Source organism: Panulirus ornatus, chromosome 13, assembly GCF_036320965.1.
Source record: "Panulirus ornatus isolate Po-2019 chromosome 13, ASM3632096v1, whole genome shotgun sequence".
Taxonomy (NCBI): Eukaryota; Metazoa; Arthropoda; class Malacostraca; order Decapoda; family Palinuridae; genus Panulirus; species Panulirus ornatus.
Genome location: NC_092236.1, coordinates 52,191,788 through 52,212,348, shown reverse-complemented (window position 1 = coordinate 52,212,348; position 20,561 = coordinate 52,191,788). Strand labels below are relative to the sequence as shown.

Below are 20,561 nucleotides of genomic sequence, written 5' to 3'. Positions count from 1 at the left end.
ATTGGATCGATGTGGTATACCGGGGTTGACGTGCTGTCAGTGGATTGAATCAGGGCATGTGAAGCGTCTGGGGTAAACCATGGAAAGCTGTGTAGGTATGTATATTTGCATGTGTGGATGTATGTGTATACATGTGTATGGGGGTGGGTTGGGCCATTTCTTTCGTCTGTTTCCTTGGGCTACCTTGCAAACGCGGGAGACAGCGACAAGGCAAAAGAAAAAAAAGAAAAAAAATGGTAATGATGTTATCCTCTGTCTGATGTTGGAGACTTCTGCAAATCCTCAACTTTCTTAGAATTCTTAATTGGAAATAAGGCTTTCAGTTGGATTGCTTCCATAGGATTAGCAGTTTTACACATAGGAGCAGAGGTAAAAGGTCCTAACCACTTAATATTCCGAAAGAGAATATCTCATGCTCGTGGGATACCACTTTGGAGGGAAAAGGCTTTTCAAATTTTGAAATTAACATTATATTCACTTTACTCTTCTTATACTTTACACAGCTTCCTTTCTTTCTAGCCCCTTCGTTGTTCTTACTTTTACTTCCAGTTCCATTAAGCCTGCTTTGATGCTGCACAACTACCGTTATGGCTGGCCATATTCTCTTTAAACACCCCTTTAGTGAAAACTGAGTGCAGCCTTTTCTTATCCCAGCTATGATAAGTCAATCCCCTATTATTTATGAAGTATTATGTAAACATAATGCACAACCACTTAATTATTTCCAGCAGTATCTCAAAAATCTTGTACGATCTTAGTTTGGTTTAAAACAATGCATCTTTTTTCATATTTTGTGGTCTTCCTGTTGTCATTGCCTTCTGTATCATAGATATCATGAAATGATCATAAGTTTAATTTTCTCTCATAGGCACAGTCGACCACCCCTAGACTTAGCATTCCCTGTGGAGGTATCAGTCCTTCTAGAAAAAGCTTGGCACAAGGTACCTGAGGAGAGGCCTGATTTCTCTCAGGTGTGTATAAGTTACCTTAGAGGAGTTATGTTTTTGCACTTAATCATATCAATTCTTGACTTTAACATTAATTTTGAATATGTAGAGCCAGTGTGCATCTTTATGGATTAAAAGGTATTCAGACTCTAGAGACCCAGTATAGTCTGTATCTACTGGCACTTACTAAGTATAATTAATTATATTTGCTTAACCTCATTTATCTCAGTGATTACTAATCTCAACACATTTTCATGTTCAAGTTTTCAAGTTATTTGAAAACTCTCTCTCTTTTTTTTTTTACACAAGTAGAATATGACAGTGTTTTGTCTTGAATGATGCCCTTAGCAGAATATGCCAGTATGTTGTCTTGAATGATGCCCTAGTGTATTCAATTCTTTGGCACACACAATTAAAAGTAGTAAGTATGAAAATATGAAGACTGGGTAATTCATACTTCAGAACAAGGTCTTCTCCTGCCCACTTTTTCAGATTATTATGCCTGACTTATGCACTATAAAGTCTGCTGTGACTGGTCAGACCTCAGTCTTCATTACAGTTCTGTGTTTCTCATCACACTTTGTGGCTCATTATCAACTATAATGTCTCCTGAATGATGTTCCAAACTTAGCAGTTTCCTGAGTTTGGCACTTGTAAGGTTATAGGTGCTTAATGAAATAATACCTCTGCTTGAGGAATCCACCGTTCTGTTGTATAGTGCTGTGCAGGCATTCACCTATAATCACAGTCCATTGTTTTCTTTATTTTGCATCGCTCATAATAGCTTAATTACATCAAGCAAGTAACACTACAAGTTATGTTTAAGATGGCTTGAGGATTTTACACTTCCAAGTACATCAACTCTAACCTATTCACCAAACTCCTTGCCTGGTGCTTCTGGCTTAAGTTGACTTTTAATTATCTTCCAAGAACATCAAGACCAGCCCCTGTGACATTGCTCCTGCCTTTCCTGTAGCCTCAAACTCATTTCAGTAAAATATCATTTTTATTTCCTCACCCTCAGCTTCACCTGGGTTAGATAGGTACCACCCCCAGCAATTGAAAGAAAAAAAATATATAAGATTAAGGATTTTTTACTATATGGAGAGGGAATTGTACACTTATGGGGCCCCATCTCTTGAACCATCTCTACTGTCACTCAACATTTTAAACTAATGTATGCTGTCTACATTTGCTATTTCCTCATTAAGTTCACTCCATTCATCCTTTACTCTTGTGCTGTAAATTAACTTTGTTACATCCCTTCTAACAAGTTCCTTCTTTAATTGCATGATATAGCCTTTTGATATTTCTAAAAACTGTTCCTGCTGTACAACACCAAGCTGATTTAAAAACATAAAGGTTGATATCAGGTTACCCCTCACTCTTTTCCTTTTCATGGTGGGCAGATTTAGGTTTTTTATCATTTCCCTGTACTACATCATTTCTCTTAATTTTGTTACCATCTTTGTAGTATCATTAAGAATTACCAGATTCTTGAAGATATGTATCTAAGTGCTACCACATCTAGTAAGTTTCTTGCTAAGGTTGTGGAAGAAAGGATAAAACAGAAAGTCAGATAACAGTCAAAGATTAGTTTTTCAAGAAAAAGCAGCAAATCTTCCACCAACAAAGCCACTAAACATTTTAGAAGGAGAGCATTAAGCTATTGAACCTTTTTCTTGTATTGGATTCTCTTGTACATTATGTAGTGATTTAAGTATTAGATGGATGTTGTTAGAAGATATTGAAGTTAAATATCCACTTTTCAGGCTTGAATAAACTATGTTTTGGTATGGGAATGGATTGTGGACGCCCAAGGAACTTACTGATTTTTTTCAGAAGCTCCTAACAAGTATTGTTTGCAGCTTACTAGTTCACAAAAGATTCAGGAACCTGGCTTGTCAAACAAGCGTTGTCTTAAATTGTACATCAATTCCAGTTCTTCAGCTACATCATTTTTACTGTATGTTTTATCATTATCATTTGCAGATAATAGAAGACCTAGAAACTTTGTGTAAGTCTCAGAAGTATACTCTGCAAGATGGCAGTGACCATTTGCATCCACACCACCATCATCTTCATGCTTGCTGTTCTACGTGCTCTGCTGGCTCACCAACAGGAAGCACCACACCTCCAGATGCTTCTCAGCACACCAATTCAGAGCTTTCAGGTAGGATCCATGCTTCTCTCCGTTGCCACTGATGCAGGTGGAATGGTTTGTTGTTGCTCTTGCATTATTCCATGGTATCACCCTGAACTTACCTTTGTAAACCAGTATATTTGAGATTTGTAACCATTTGATAGTTTCTCTCCTCTGTAGTCTGTCCCATAATGATCAGAGATCCTATGGTATATTCATTAGCAAAAACCAGGGTGAGGACCTGACAACCCTCAGTGTTTCTGTTGAAGAAGCACTGGCCTTCTGAACCCTTTGTTACCCATTCAGCCATGGTAGCAGTAGTTTCTTTGTTTTGGTCCCACCCTCTACCAAGCAAAGACTGCCATAGAGATGATGTCATGAACTTACTCCATGTGACCACATGGCAGCACAAAATTCTCTTGGATTGTACACTTACAGATTGTCTTCCCATCACATAGATCAGTATCCTTTTTTTTTTTTATATACATATTTGATATTTCCTGCATTAGCAAGGTAGTGTTAAGAGCAGATGACTGAACCTTAGAGGAAAATATCTTCTCTGGCTCCTTTCTCTGTTCTTTCTTTTGGAAATGTAAAACAGAAGGGGAGGATTTCTTGCCACCCCTCTCCCACCCTTTGTAGTTGCCTTCCATGACATAGGGAATACATGGGTTGTATTCTTTCTCCCCTATCCCCAGGGATATATTTATTATTTAATTCGTTAAGAAAAATTATGGCTTTTGTCAGTATTTTAGGATATTCATATACAGTATAGTTTTATTAACTATACATAACCCCAGGACACCATTTATGGGACCCCTACAACTTAAGATTGTCCTCCAACCATAACCAGGACAATAATGGACTCCTTTAGAGTAGGAAGTACCTCAGTGTGATTGCATGATTGCATTCCTTTCCTTCCACTGGTGATGGCAACCTCACCAAAGAACACTTTTAGGCCACATCCCCTCTTATCCATTCTCCAGATGTCATGTGTAATGCATTGAAACCACAGCTCTCTGTTTTGGACCAGGGCCCACGAGCCTTTCCATAGTTTACCCTGGATGCTTCACATGCTCTGTTCTGTTCACTGACAGCACGTTGACTCCAGTATATCAAATCGTACCAGATCACTTTATCCCTTGTGTGCCTTTCACCCTCCTGCATATTCTGGCCCCAATTACTCAAAATCTTTTTCAATCCATCCTTCCATCTCCAGTTTTTTTCCTTTTCTGACACACATGTCCTCCTAGTCAGCCTTTCCTCACTCATTCTCTCCATATGTCCAAACCATTTCAGCACACCCTTTTCTGGTTTGTCAATCACACTCTTTTTGTTACCACACATCTCTCTTACCCTTTCATTACTTACTCGATTAAACCACCTAACACCACATATTGCCCTCAAACATTTCATTCCCAAAACTTCCACCTTCCTCAACACAGCCTTATCTGTAGCCTGTGCCTTGTATCCATATAATATTGTTGGGAACACTATTCCTTCAAACATATCCATTTTATTCCTCTTAGATAATGTTTTCTCTTTCTAGATGTTCTACAGTGCTCCCAAAACCTTCGCCCCCTCCCCCACCCCATGACTCACTTCTGCTTCCATGGTTCCATTCACTGTAAAGTCCACTCCCACGTAAGACACTTTACTTCCTCCAATCTTTCTCCATTCAAACTCACACCCCAACTAACCTGTCTCTCAACCCTGTTGGACCTAACAACCATGCCTTTATTCACATTCACATTCTCCTTTCACACACTTTTCCATACTCAGTCACCAACTCCTGCAGTTGCAAATAGTGCTGTATCATCAGCAAACAACAACTGACTCACTTCCTAGGCCCTCTCATCTCCCACAGACTGCAACTCGTTCCTCTTTCTAAGACATTCACATTAACCTCCCTCACCACCCCATCCATAAACAAAATTAACAACCATGTTGACATCACACACCCCATCATACACATATACAAAGCTCAAAATGGGAGGGAGCATTGGAGTTTCAGAAGTGGTAAAGGATGTTGGGATCAGGTGTTCACATGAAAGAATGTGTCTGAGAAATACATAGGGGAACAGATGAGTTTGTATGTGGCATTTATGGATCTGGAGAAAGCATATGGCAGGGTTGATGGAGATTCCTTATGGAAGGTCTCAAGAACATGTGGTGTGGGAGGAAACCTGCTAGAAGCATGATAAGTTTTTATCAAGGGTGTTAGGCATGTATACAAGTAGGAAGAGAGGAGAGTGAATGCTTCCAAGCAAAGGTTGGTCTGTAGCAGGGTAGTGTGATGTCACCATAGTTGTGTGAGGAAGGTAAATGCAAGATTCTTGGATAGAGGGGCAAGGATAGAGGGGCAAGTATGCTGTCTATGGGGGATGAGAGGGCCTGGGAAGTGAATTGATTGTTATTTGAGCACTGGAGGTAAATTTGAGTAAGAAACTGCAGAAGTTGGTAACTGAGTTTGGAATAAAAGCAAGGGTATTTAGTTTAGCAGGGCTGAGGGAAAGGTTAGTTGGGGGTGTCGGAATGAATGGAGAAAACTTGGAGAAAGTGAAATGTTTTAGATGCTCTGATGCCTTATACATGACTTCACCCTATCAGTTACTGTATACACTCCCATACAACTTACAAGGTACACTTAAAAAAATTATACCTCTAGTTTGAATACCCTCCTGTGTCCCCCATGCCTTTATACAATGGCATTATACATGCATTCTGCTATTCCAGAGGCTTCTCACCATGATCCATACATTTATTGAAAGTCCTAACTAACCAATCAAGAACAGTCACTCGCTTCCTTAGTAGATTCAACCTGCAGTATTGCACACTCCAGCCACCTTGTCACATTTCATCTTACACAAGGCTTACACCACCTATTCTCTCTTTACCAAACCATTCTTCATGACTTTCACTTTGCATACCACCCTAACTCAAACACCCTAAACCTGCCACCCTATCATCAAAGACTTTCAACAATCCTTCATAACACTCACTCCATCTCTTCCTGTTACTACTTCCCCATTTGCCATCTTCACTAAGGTTCCCATTTGTTCCTTTGTTTTTTACACATTATTAACTTCCTTCTAAAACATCTTATTTTCCCTAAAGTTTACTGATACTTGCTCATCCCAACTCTCATTTGCCCTATTTTTCAACCCCTGCACCATCCTCTTGACCTCCTGTTGCTTTTTCTTATACATCCTCCAAATATTTGCACTCCAACCCTGTAAGCACTGCCCAAATGCATGTCTAATCTCTTTCATGAGCAACTTTACTTCTTCATATCTCCATTCACTACCTTTTCTAATCTGCCCACCACCTATCTTTTGCATGCTTCATGAATTTCTTGCACATGTCAGCATTGCTTTCCTAAATACCTCCCATTCCTCACCCACTCCCCTTGTTTCATTTGTTCTCAATTTTTGCCATTCATCACTCAGTCTTTCTTGGTATTTCTTTACACAAGTCTCATTTCCAAGATCACGTATGAGATTGTCATATAGGGCCTAAAATACCAAGCAGCAGCTCATTTGCTGAGATTTGGCTAGAGCAATGGTGATTTGCCTTGCAAAATCTTGTGAATTTTGCTCTCCATCCAGAAGGGCAACTTGTCAAATGACCAGCTGAAAATCAAATTATATGTTGAATATATTAAAATGAAAACCAACAAACCTTTTTATGAAGAAAAATGCTGTGAATGTTACCTGTACCACTGATGTACTTTTAGTAGCATACTAATGTTATTCTCAATTTTTTATTTCAACTTTTGTTTTGACTACTATCTGTTTATCTATCTCTCTATATCTTTGATGCCTGCTCCCTTCTGGAACTCCCTCAAGGGGATGGCCATGGCAATAGAGTCTCCATAACTAGTGGAGTCTAGTGCCACTTTGCCTTTAGTGCCTCACCCTTAACAGACCACTGGCAGAGGGCAAGTCTAGTGCAGTGTTTGCAGAGGCTTCTACCTGATGTTCCTACTGACTACTTCTACCTAATGCTTCTGCCTAACATTCCTACCCACAACTTCTACTTAATGTTTCTATCTAATGCTCTTACGTGAATGTTCTTACCTACTACTTCTATCTATTGCCCCTTCCTTTTAGCCAAAAGACAGAATTAGCACATAGCACGTATCTCAGGAAAATCTAGAGTTAAGAGGAATGAGCTGTGTTAGTTTAAGAATGTGTATGAGAAGTACTTAGAGAAACAAAGATTTGTATGTGGCATGTATGGATTTGGAGAAACATCCATTTTATGTACACCTGTTGAGAGAATTCTCCAGTTTATTTTGCAGTTATGCTTCATCACAGAGTTTTTCAATTTATCCAGTTGATCTAAAGTTTTCTAGCATTTTGTACGACCCTTGGAAATTTACTCCAATAACTTCAGCTTATCCTTAAGTTATTTTATTTTAAGCATAGATTTTATTACTATAGCCATACAAGGAGCTTTCTTGTGTCATATTCACCATCTCCCTTGTGGTATCTTTTTCTCACTTAGAAAGCCTACATTTTGTTTCCAGATCCATACTAAACATCCTGACAGTAACAGTTAGCTTATTCTCTTAACAAAAATTTTCTTTCTGCTTCACCCACACGTGGGCTGCTGTCATTCGGTCCATAAACATGTGATTTCCACTTGTCACACATAACATTTTATACCACTTAACTCGTGCCACTCATTCTTCTTAACTCTAGATTTTCCTGCTGAGTTTTTTATCATTGAAATATAACTTTATGTTCTAATTAATCTTAAGAACAAACTCTAGATTTTTTCTCTTGTGTGCAAGTAGAATTGTTTTCATTTTCTCTTTGAAAGGTTTATCACACTTTTGAATGCAGGGTAGTCAGATAATTAGTTTACAATCCTTGCTGAAATGAGAATCTCTTCAGGTACAAGACTGTTTTTAGAGCCTTTAGAAACATTTAGAAACTTCTTTGGAGATTTATTGAAGTATAACTGTTTTGCTCAGATAATTAATCACAAAAGCTCCTATAAAGAGTAATTTGTATGGATCATCCAGTTAGTTTAGTGGTGTTACCAGATTCTTAACTGCATGAGGTTTCACTGCAAATGAAGTGTCATGGTGAGGCTGTATTATTGGGAGAACAGTCTCATCATGTTTTTCACTCCAAAGGACTCTCATTTCCCTGCAACTGGAAGTAGTGCAGCCTGGGACTGCAGAAGCCTTTGGAAAGGTTTTGGGGCAGTTACAGATATAGAGATGAATAAATCACTATAGTCAGGTGTGGCCCCTCTCTATAATTTTATGAATTTCCAGCCTGTGTATCTGCTATGTGAAAGGATACCTTCGGTGCTTGGCTATAGATGATTTAAAGCAGAAATTGAGGCCCATTTTGAGGCACATAGAGATAGACATTATGTAATTTGCTTTGTTATTTTAAGAGCCTATCTTGCTTTCATATGAAATATGAAGGAGTTGTGTTAAACTAACTTTATGTACCTGAGAAATGGCACGAGTAGATGAGCTTCAGCTAATTGATATTGTAAGTTATGTATTATATTTTCCCACAGGTCATGTCACAGCACTGAGAACGAGATGGGAACAAGAAGCCAGTCGAGGTCAGACAGCATTCAAATCATCACATCCCACAATTGAAGAGCTTAGAAGTCGCATGAATAACAATGGTTATGTTGAAGGAAATACTTACCAGTATCGTATTGCTCCTGTTTTCAGCAAACATCGAAAGTCCTTACTACAGAATTACTGACATTAGGCATAAGGGAGCAAATAGGTGTAACTTTAATGTGAAAAGATATTTTTTTCAACACATTTCTTACTTGAATTAGAATCTACAAAAGTATGGCAAGTGTGATATATATATTTTGGAAACAGGATAGTCATGAAAATTATCTAATAGTCTAACTAGATTTTTTAATTGGTGTGAGGATGTAGATCTCAATATCCTATGCTCAGTATGGAGCTTAATTTGGAATAATCACTAAGCATTTATTATTGCTTTTGATAAATCATTCTTTCTTGTGTTTCCTGGCACTACCTTGCTGATGCAGGAAACGGTGATCAAGTACAATAAATAAAAGATATAGATAAAGATATAGATAAATAGTAAATCAGAATTTTATTTCAGGATAGAATATGATTTATGCTACGTGACTTCCTTGATTTTGTTAGCTTGAACATCAGAACTCCCTTATACTGCAGAACAGAATGGTTTATGAGATATTAATCCCTCGAGATTTTGAAATAGATATTGAACTTCGTTGCGTTTGCAAGCTTGAATAATAAAAGATCACTTACTGCAGCACAACACAGTATACAAGATACTAACTTTTTAGGATTCCAGAATAATTAACAAGATGAAAAGTATTTAATATCAGTATTTAATCAAGAACTGAAAATTGATAATAGTTTTACAAAAACAGAAGTAGTATATAAGTTTTAAGATTAATCATTCTTTTCAGAATTACTGATTACCATAATTATGATGATGTTTAAGTTTTTATTTTGTCCCTTGTATTTTAATGTGCATTGTGTCCATTTTCTTATTCAATCAAAAAGGTTTGTCAGGAAACATTTCAAGACCATCATATATCCCTATAAATAGAAAAGCTTCCTCAAAACATATCAGCAATATAGTATTCTATACATTTTCAGAGAAACCTTCCTGTATATTTGACTTTGGCAGAAGTAAATCATTTGCTTACCTTTGTCAGTTGATTCAGATATGTAAATTTTCTGTATATATGATATTTGGTGTGGCAGTTGGTAGGCAGTTCATAGGCAGCCACTGACCAGGGAAGTATGTTACTGGTGCTTACTACCTAGTTATTAGGAGGGTCAGTGATGGCTATGTCGTGAAACAGCACTTCAGCTGTTGTCCAGTTGCACTTCTTTCTGCCTCACTCACACGTGGACTGCTGGCATTCTGTCCACAGACATGTGATCTCTCTAAGTCATACATAACACTTGACAACATAACTCACACAATTCATTTTTTCTAACTCTAGATTTATGTGTGATGAGTGCTATGCACTAGCCCTGCATTCTGGCAAAATAGTAAAAGTAATAGATAGAAGAAGTAAGTAGGAACATTAGAGAGGAGCATTAGGTAGAAACATTTGATAGAAGTGATAGGTAGGAACACTAGCTAGGAGCATTAGGTATAAGTAGTAGGTTTGAACATTATGTACACATTAGTTGATATTAGTTGATGGGAATATTAGATAGAAGCCTCTGAAAACACTGCACTAGAGTTGCCCTGTGCCAATAGCCTGTTAAGGGTGAGGTACTAAAGGTTAAGAAGTAGAACTAGAGTTCTTTAGTTATGGAGACTATTGCCATGGCCACCCCTTTGAGGAAGTTCCAATTGGAACAGATATCAGAGATATAGATAGATCATCTTTTATTCTGAACCTAGATAGTAGTGTTTGTTACATTTTTTAATAGAATGTTCAAGTGTACCCTTTTATTTTGCAAAACACGTCTTAATCTTTTATCGTCATTCTCAACTTGCTACATATTCCCATCTGTTGAATCTTAGTTTGAATCTAGCAATAGTAATATTATTACACCTCTTCTTTCTCTATGTGTAAAATCATACAACTCCATATATTTCATTGCCCTTTACTTCTGCTGTTGTCTTTAATACCTTTTGTTTCCAATATCTTCTTCTCTCTAAATTTCCCATCGACTATGTTCTTTAAATGTCTTATTTTTTGAGTACCTGAAAATCTTGCTCTTATTCAAAAAACATTCCTTTCTTTATTTGTCTTACTACTAGGTGCATAAGCATTAACTCTGATCCACTTCCCATAGTCTACTTTCAGTCTAAACCTCATCAGTCTTGAACTCACTTCCTTACACTCTTTAAGACAATCCCACAGCTACTTCATTATAAAATGAGGATATATCATATTTTCATTTATGCTTTTGATTCCATTTTCAAGTGCTGTGGTTTAGAGAACATTTAATGCACTTAGATGTGTCAAGGCATACCACCACTCAACAATGACACATGAATGTTCAGTAAGTTTGGGAATGATGAGCGATATATAGAACATCATTGTTAGTTAGTGAAGAGCATATGGATATGTGATTATGTGCAACTAGTCTTGTTTCAGTATTGTTCAAAATGCAGTTTATTCACCTCAGACCCCTAGATATGATGTAAATATTAGATGTATATATGATTATTTGTGACATTATTTTGAATCTTGTATAAAAACAATCTAATAAAAATGTGTGAAAATAGTGTGAATAATTCCTTCATTGGAAATTGGTCTGATAGAATAGTCAACTTTTTGCTTATTTGTTTGAAGTTTTTTTTTTTTTTTTTTTTTTTTTTTTTTTTTTTTCCGCTGTCTCCCGCGTTCGCGAGGTAGCGCAAGGAAACAGACGAAAGAAATGGCCCAACCCACCCCCATACACATGTATATACATACGTCCACACACGCAAATATACATACCTACACAGCTTTCCATGGTTTACCCCAGACGCTTCACATGCCTTGATTCAATCCACTGACAGCACGTCAACCCCGGTATACCACATCGCTCCAATTCACTCTATTCCTTGCCCTCCTTTCACCCTCCTGCATGTTCAGGCCCCGATCACACAAAATCTTTTTCACTCCATCTTTCCACCTCCAATTTGGTCTCCCTCTTCTCCTCGTTCCCTCCACCTCCGACACATATATCCTCTTGGTCAATCTTTCCTCACTCATTCTCTCCATGTGCCCAAACCATTTCAAAACACCCTCTTCTGCTCTCTCAACCAGGCTCTTTTTATTTCCACACATCTCTCTTACCCTTACGTTACTTACTCGATCAAACCACCTCACACCACACATTGTCCTCAAACATCTCATTTCCAGCACATCCATCCTCCTGCGCACAACTCTATCCATAGCCCAAGCCTCGCAACCATATGTGTAAAAATTACCATTTTGTAAACATCAAGCAGTATTACAGCAAGGGCTTCAAGATATGAAGATTCAAAATTTAGGAAATATCCTGAATGACATCCTGATTGTAACCAAAGAAGTCTTATTGATGAAAAGTAGAAAGAAAAAATCCCATAATTATGGTAAAACAATCTAGTATAGGTCATAAAATAAGTATTCTTCTTCTAGCACCAGTACCTACTGTGTTTATGTGTTCAATTGTTAAGAATGTGGGATTAATTGGAGGTAACAAAAAAAAATAAAACAGCTATATTAACATTACTGAATGTACGCAGCTGCTTTAATTTTCTCCAGCTAGAGTTGGAGCAAGAAATAGATGCTCCATGATGTTTCTACCAGGGTAGTGATGATGGAGTGTTGTGGTGGTACCACAAGATAGTGGAGGTGATGCAGGTGTCCCAGGTGTTTGTGCAGGAGAGAGAGGGTTTACCAAAGTGCTAGTAAGAGAAGGCTAACTATACCTAACCTAGCCTAGAACCTAAAGGGTAAGGGGTAGTCTAACCTAAGCTGACATTAAGCAGCCAAACTTATCTCAACCTAGCCTACCATAATGATGAAAGCTAGCACAAGTTAGTAATTCTAAGGCAGAGCATTAGTCTGTAGGCTGCTGGGGAAACACCAGTGTCTCTTGAGACAGTTCACCAACCATTTGGTGTTTCTGTGGGGGAATGTCAATGTCAAAGTACTGTGCTGGTGCAGCAGCACCCTGAATCCAACAGCCCTAGCAGCCAAAGACTCCATTTGGGAGGGCTGAAGGGATGTCAGGGTGTTGTAGTACTGCTGATCAAAGATTATGCAGCTGATAGAGAAGAAGGGCCCTGTGGGTAACCTAGTATATATACTCCATCTAAATTTTGACTGACGTTGGGGTATTTATTATACTAATTTTCTTTCATGTCTTTTTGTCTTACCACACTCACAGAAACCCAGAACTGGTTTTTAGGTTCTTGAATAAAGCCAGTTCTTCAATATCATGGTTAAGAAAGCAAGGACAAGAGTCTTAGGAGGTCAGATTTCTCTCGTCATGAGTGGAAAGGTTGACTCATCATAGCTCTGTGATAGTACATTCAATAGATAAGTAGATTGTATCAATTGTACTGAAACTTCGGTTACTGTACAAAGTGTTTGCTATACCAAACTGCGGAAGATAGCTGCACAAAAAGGTTTCTCCCTATGTGCATTTTAGACCACTGCTTTGCAAAGTTATGATCAAAGAAGGTTGCGAAAAGATATCAGGTTTCTCCTTATGTACATTTTAGACCACTACTTTGCAAAGTTGTGATCAAAGAAGGTTGCGAAAAGATATCAGGTTCTCCTTATGTGCATTTTAGACCACTACTTTGCAAAGTTATGATCAAAGAAGGTTGCGAAAAGGTATCAGGTTCTCCTTATGTGCATTTTAGACCACTACTTTGCAAAGTTATGATCAAAGAAGGTTGCGAAAAGATATCACTCCATTATCTGCCCATGTTTGCACACCAGCTGGAGACTTGTGGAAAGCTGGCAACCAGACCGACCATATTACCAATAACCCTTGGGATCCTCTTTAAATTTTTTTCATTGCCCGGATATGTATTTACTGTGTCTTTCCCACAACAAATCTAAGTAGGGGTACTGGTTGATAAGATAAATACTGAAAACATTAATAGTACTATTAAAAGGGTAAATTGTAGTATATGATAACCCTTTAAGGTATCGGCCAATATTTACTTGGTGGCAACTTGTTCTGTGGTCACGCGGCGGACGTCTTAGGTCGTCGTACCGTATCTGACGTCTACATTAAACCATTAAACCTGTTTACAAGAGCAAGTAACATGAGTGGAGAAGTGGAAGAGCTTCCTTCCTCGAAACTTGGTACAAAAGAATAGTAAGTTGTGGAAAATAACTCCTGCCAGTGGCTCTATGTATCTTGAATCCCTCGACCAAGTGTTGTTTGGGCGGTATCCCAACACTTCGATGTTTGCAGATTACCACCTAAATTTTTGAGAGGATTGCTATAGGGCCATTTAAAAACACCTATGACACTTTCTAGGACATAGTATGAAAGATATGATCAAGTTAATAGTGTATTGCTTTTTTTTCTGTATGTAATTGCGCGAATTTGTGTAGATATATATATATCCCTAACCCAGTGACAATGTGGTTTTAGAAGTGATAGAGGATGGATGGTTCAGATGTTTGTATTGAAGTATGTTTATGAGAAATATTTAAAGAAACATTAAGATTTTATCATCTTAATGCCTGACCATCAACGCATGGAGTGTATTTATCACACATATTTTTGTCTTCCTGTTATGAAAATAACACACTTCACACTTTTGAGACTGTAACACGACACGCAATATTCATCATGCTTTGTTTCATTATTTTCATATACATATATATATATATATATATATATATATATATATATATATATATATATATATATATATATGTAATCATGATTTTTTGCCTAGTGTGTTTTTTAATGCACAATGACCTGAGTTAGGTACATGTATGGCCACCACCACTTTTACTGGATTATACAATCTTTTTTCTTGTCTATCATGATTACTATCACTTTCCTAAGATCAGAATTATGTTCAGCATCTACTGAATCAGTATGACTATTATTTATACCCCAGGAACAATCTCTAATTTGCTGGGCCGAGCAAGAATAACTGCACAGCAATATTGTGGAAAGCAGCTAGTGAATATGCTTGGTTTGTACCTTTATTCTTAGTGTTATATAGGTAACTGACATAGCAGGATTTTTTTTATGATGCTAGTTACAGTTGCTATTGACATAAGGCATCTCCGCGTACAGTAAAAGCATGTCTTTGAATTTAATTGAGGGCATGAAGAGGCAGCTCAAATAATTAGGGTTGCAGTATCTATGTTAGGCATGTATTAATGTGTTTTCAGAGGATAAGGGGCTGAAAAAGCCAAAATGAATGAGTGTTTGTAGTTTTAAGTTTTTAGAAATGGTGACTTATGCTTAAATGCTGGATAACCATTAGGTTCTAGCAATTCGCAGAGTGTACATAAAATAATTGGTCAGTCAAACTTTTTTTTTTCAGTGAGTGACCCAATTTTTGAATCTCTTGTACTACTGTGGCCCCCTAAATTTTATAAATGACACTAATAAAAAACTATATAGCATAGCTGCAGTCGAATACATTTGCTTAGCACAATACATTCCTAATAGGGCATTTTTGCAGTATGAAACCACATGAGCAAAATTCAGCACCTTAGTGAAAAAGAACACAAAGCCACATGAGCAATATTCACCAACCTTGTCTAAAAGAACAAATTTTGGAAATTTTTGTGGCCTCCATAGGGTCTGTTGCTTTATGTGGTTCTTTAGGGATCCATATGGCCCAGTTTAAGAGTGGCCGGCCTAAATGTGGTGTGGAGAATGCACGGGCAAAAATCTATCTTCACACAGCATAGTATCAGTGGACAGGCAGCAAGTGTAAGTGCAGGGTGGTGGGCCAGGAGAGACTGGAACATGGTAGGTTGGTATGCCTTTCTTTGCTTTTGAGCCTTAACCTCCATAGAAGGAGCAAGGACAGTGTTTAGAATTTAATTTAAACTGCAAGCCAACTGTAGTATGTGTACAACGACATTGACCATACATAATGAGTTATTGGTAGGAATAGGGATGTCACATAAAAGTGAAAGTGCATGTGCTCGATTTACGTATAAGGAGAACTAAAGGACATAGGTCTTGGTAACAGTTTTGAAATGGGCTAGAATCAAAATTGTCATACTTCTGGGCACAGTGTTTGAACTATTTCTCTTTTTTTGACTTGTCAGATGGACTAGATTAACTCCTAAAAATGTTTGTAGATGATGCCAAGGTTATGAGGGAGGTACAGAATAATGATTTCATTAATTCATAACAGGCTCTAGACAAACTTCAAAGGTGGTCTGATTCACCATCAGTGAAATTCTGTAAAGTAAATGCGAAATAATGAGATAAGATAATTATATCACAGAGAATATGCTAAAGTAGTATGTGTACTTACCTGCACTGCGTTCACCACTTGTATGTTGATGAATGACGTTTCTCTCAACTGCCTCACATCCTTCCACTTGTCTTGTTTTTTTATAGTGTTATTTTTAATAGTAGCTACAACACTGTCATAATTATATATTCAAGATTCTTCAGTATTGTCCTCAGCCATAAGACTAATCTTCTGAATGTTTTTTGCGTTTGACTATTATTACTGTGCATACTATTTGGAACACATTATCTTTTCTCCCCTTTCATTTGTATAGCCTCTTGACAGAATACCTTTAAAGTGACGTCAGATTCTTCAAAATGTATAAACTATTATCAATGTTATAACTGTTTTCAGTCTTAAAACATTGATGCTTATTTTATCAACATATACATTTGGTACACGTCACTATGCCTCATATATCTCTCTTTGGTCATATCCTTCATGTCTAGAATGTGCAGAATATCTTTGATATCCTAATCTTCCTCTTAAGACCTATCCTGCCTGAATTCATTGTTTCTCTTGTAAACTTAGATTCTTTTTTTTTTACACTACCTCACTTTCAACAGTTTCACAGGGCCCAGTGCATTTGACTGCAAATATGAGAAGTACATCACAGAATATGTAAGAACATGTAACAGAGTTATTTTAAGTTAGCAGTGTAAGGAGCACTGCAACCTGCAGACTGATAGTTATGTGGTTTGAAAGGTTAATTCCAGTCTCCCTGATATGGAACATTGGTAACAGTATAAAAACCAGAAGTTCATTGCCCCAGAGAAGCAGTGATATGAAATTGTTGATAATTAAGCATTCTCTTCCTTTCAGTTGGGATTCTGCATATGATACGGAATTGTCAAACTATGCAATTGATGGAGACATTGGGGAAATTTGGTTTGGAGAAGAGAGCTTGGAACGGGTAATATCTTGGATGCTGGAATCTAATCTGGTGGATACTCATTCAGTTATCATTGATGTTGGCTGTGGAAATGGTGCTTTTCTACTATATTTGGTAAGGAAAAATAGCATATATTCATATACCCTGTATACGTATGTACAAATAAGTTACATCCTGCCTTATGTGTCTCCTCTATGTGGCTCCTGCAGTACTTAGGAATCCAGGCATACCCACTGAGTGGGACCACAGGTCATAAAGTATAGTGATATTTTGGGTTTGTGTCTATGTGGGAGAGTTCAGGGCAGTTGAGGAGGAAGTGTTTGGTGTCTTGACTGTGGTAGTTGCATTGTGGGCATGAAGGGTCCTAGGATGTATTGAATTGGAATTTGTAGGAGTGGGTGATATCTAGACTATAGAAAGGAAGGTGTGACTGGGGAGTTAAGTTATAGATGCTTGTATGTTTGATGGGTTGGTATTTAAGACTGAGTTGGGAGGGCAGTTGTGATTACTATTTGTGTGTTTTGGTAGATCTTATGCTTATGTTACCCCATCTCTTAACCTTGTATATGTGTACCTTATGTTTTACATAAAAACACTTACACACAGACACACCCCAGTCTAAGCCAGGTACCCATGTATCTACCTTTCCCAAGGGGAGGATGAACACATTGGTTGGGTGTTGGCCAACTGCCATACTCAGGATTTGAACCCATGTGGGTTAGACTGCAGCCTGGCCCGTGCTGATTCATGACCAGTAACACTAACCATTATACCTGGGAAAACTAATGTCTTCATCAGTTTGTTATTCTTTTGTAATGTTATTTCATTTCTTAACAGAAATAATTATCGATGAGGTGAAACTTCTATCTCTTTCTCATATTTTGTCCAATATTTTCTGAATATGTAGATAATTACCAATTCAAGCTTTATATAAGAACCTTTTGAAGCCAACTGTGTGGAAAAGATATATGAAAAATACAATATTCAAACAGTGGGCAATGAGAAATTGGTAAGAATTTCATGTTTCCATTTTTTCATAATTTTTTTCTTTTCTTTCAAACTATTTGCCATTTCCCGCATTAGCGAGGTAGCGTTAAGAACAGAGGACTGGGCCTCTGAGGGAATATCCTCACCTGGCCCCCTTCTTTGTCCCTTCTTTTTGGGGGAAAAAAAAAACGAGAGGGGAGGATTTCCAGCCCCCCGCTCCCTCCCCTTTTAGTCGCTTTCTACGACACGCAGGGAATACATGAGAAGTATTCCTTCTTCCCTTCATATTTCTCTAAATATGTAAATGAGTATTAATTCAATATTAATTCATACAATAGGTAAGAACCACCTGAAGAGAGATTTGTAGAAAAAATCAGTAAAAGGTCCAGTTTACAGTGTCATTTTACTGGTTGTATGCTAAATGTTTTTAGATGAAGAACATGAATGCTTTGTAGGACTTCCTTACACTTCATCTGTTTTCTCCTATATTTTTTCTGAATATAAAGGTTATCATCAGTTCATGCATTAGCTAAGAGCCTCGTGAAAACAGTGTTTAAAAATGTATGACATACAGTTTACCATTTTATTATGTGTTGGATGTTTTTAAGTGAAGCTAGATTTGCAGATGATTATTGATTCATGCATAAAGAACATCACAGAGAGAATAGTATATGAAAATATGAGGGGGGGTGGGAGATATTGCTACATGTGCTGAATCATGGTATATGAAATAGTCACAGTAAACCATGAGTCGTCTGTGTGGTTTGACTGTGGATAGGACTCTGTCATGGCATAATACATAATAGCAAGAGAGTGGATGTATGCAAGTAAGGGTTTTGTTTCTCTGTTAACACAAATTTGTGAAGGTGGGAGAAGCATTTGTGTATAAGAAGAATATGGCCATGAAAAACATTCTGTTTGCTATGTTATATGCAGCTGAAGCTTGCAATGTTTATTTTAGATCATAACAGAATATCACTTCAAGGTCTTTATCTTCTCATGTTTCAAATGATGGCATATCAGATATTTTATTGTTTTATCAGATACTTTTTATCATCAAAATTCCTTACTTTACATTTGTCTGTTGAAATCCATTCATAATTTCTGTAATCTTTTTATCAGATTGTCTAAATCTCTTTGAATAGTTGGACTATCCTTATTTTTTAGTTTTATTTTGTAAGTATGTATTGACATGTTGATTTTAATTCTTTTAAGTTGCTGAAAAGACACAGGTTAAAATGTACCTTATAATCGTTGCCATCTTAGATGAAGGAGAGAACAAAGAGTATGAAGATGTTTGTAGATCTGACTCTTAAAGGTGTAAAGGTTTTAGAAAGAGAGATATACTGGAGAAAGAAGAGAATTTCTCACTTTGTTGTGAAGTGAATGGTCAGCCTCCACACAGCGACCATTGGAGATGGCATCCAGGCACTTGCTGTGGGCCCAGATCTTCTTGGCTTGGAGTCATGCAGACAGCTCAAGAGGGCTGTGGCTGAAATAATGCCTGTAGAAGAGAGAGAGAGGGCAGAAGAATCATGGCAGACAAAAAGGCTGAGGACAGCAGATAGCAGGAGAGTTGATAAGGTGAAAGGCCTTTGATTTCACTTTACTTGAAAAAGAGATGAAGGAAGAGCCATCCCAATTATTGGATCAGTACTTCATACTGGGACAAATACAATGCCTCATAGATATTAAGTATTTGCTATACACAAATGAAAAACGATTGCAGCACCCAATACAACACTAACTTTTGGGAAGTAGTTTTTTATGATATTAATTTTTTGGGTTTTCTAAGACAAAGTTGAGGATATGGTCATGTCAGACATTTATATGTTATTATGAAGAATTTTACTGTTTTAAAACTCAATTGTGGGAAACAAGTAAGACTTGGAAATAGATGCAGGCAGAAACTGTGCCCATTTTAAGAAGCTGCACAGGTCTGAAGTAAGAGAGAGAAAATATGTTCATTCTGAGAAAAAGAACAAGTATTTGAGTGAAGAGGGGATGAGAAAGTGAGTTAAAGTGCTAGAGTGGAAGTATTGGCATAAGAATAAGTAGGATTAAAGGCTTATGAAAGATGATTAATAGGGAAAAGAAAGAGGGTAGATTACAAGACAGAACTCCGAGGTACATCAGTGTTGACAGAATGAGAGGGAGACTTTGTGCCAACAGCTACTGCTTCATTGGAACAACCAGAAAGGAACTTATACAGCAGAGAAAAGAGATAAACAGAAAGCCTGATTAAGAAAGTTTAGAAGCAAAAACCCTTTCAGAATCTATGGAGATGAGGAAAGATTAACTTGAATATCTGAGAGAGGAGGTCCAGAGATGAAAATGAGATTCCCAGTAGACCTTGTTCTACAAAAACTCTAATGATCTGATTGGAGGTAATGGGACATAGTGCTGAAGAAAGTGAAAGTGAAGGAGAATTTCAGAGACTTGGAGATGGCAAAAGTGATATTGTTAGGTTGTAGTTGGAAGGATTAGAATGATTTCCTTTCTTAGAGGTAGACTGCAAAGGAATGCTTCCGAGAAGAAGGGAAAGTTAAAAGTTTTAGGCTGAGGAAATGGGCAAACAAGGAATGTTGCTAACTCAGAGGCACTCTTCCTCAATACATGTGAAGATATGTCATATGGATAATGTT

At 37.4% G+C, this 20,561-nt stretch overlaps 2 protein-coding genes across 10 annotated transcripts in view; both read left to right on the top strand.

Annotated features, from left to right (window-relative positions):
• LOC139752885 (serine/threonine-protein kinase TNNI3K-like) overlaps nucleotides 1-11,330 on the top strand; it is a 45,026-nt gene extending 33,696 nt beyond the window's left edge. For 2 of the 3 annotated variants that reach the window (XM_071668905.1, XM_071668906.1), the window contains 3 exons: nucleotides 869-971; nucleotides 2,940-3,120; nucleotides 8,635-8,981. In XM_071668905.1, the coding sequence (XP_071525006.1) occupies nucleotides 869-971; nucleotides 2,940-3,120; nucleotides 8,635-8,831 (481 nt within the window). In that variant the 3' untranslated portion in view covers nucleotides 8,832-8,981. Of the gene's footprint in view, nucleotides 1-868; nucleotides 972-2,939; nucleotides 3,121-8,634 lie in introns of all 3 variants that reach the window. The other variant, XM_071668904.1, reaches the window with a different exon arrangement.
• Nucleotides 11,331-13,741: 2,411 nt separating this feature from the next.
• Nucleotides 13,742-20,561, top strand: part of LOC139752883 (EEF1A lysine methyltransferase 2-like) — a 102,035-nt gene continuing 95,215 nt past the window's right edge. For 4 of the 7 annotated variants that reach the window (XR_011713609.1, XR_011713608.1, XM_071668901.1 and 1 more), the window contains exons 1-2: nucleotides 13,749-13,912; nucleotides 16,860-17,043. Coding sequence is in view for 5 of the 7 variants with exons in the window: in XM_071668901.1 (XP_071525002.1) it covers nucleotides 13,860-13,912; nucleotides 16,860-17,043 (237 nt within the window). In the remaining 2 variants the exon portion in view is untranslated. Of the gene's footprint in view, nucleotides 13,913-16,859; nucleotides 17,044-20,561 lie in introns of all 7 variants that reach the window. The other 3 variants (XM_071668902.1, XM_071668903.1, XM_071668900.1) reach the window with 3 other exon arrangements.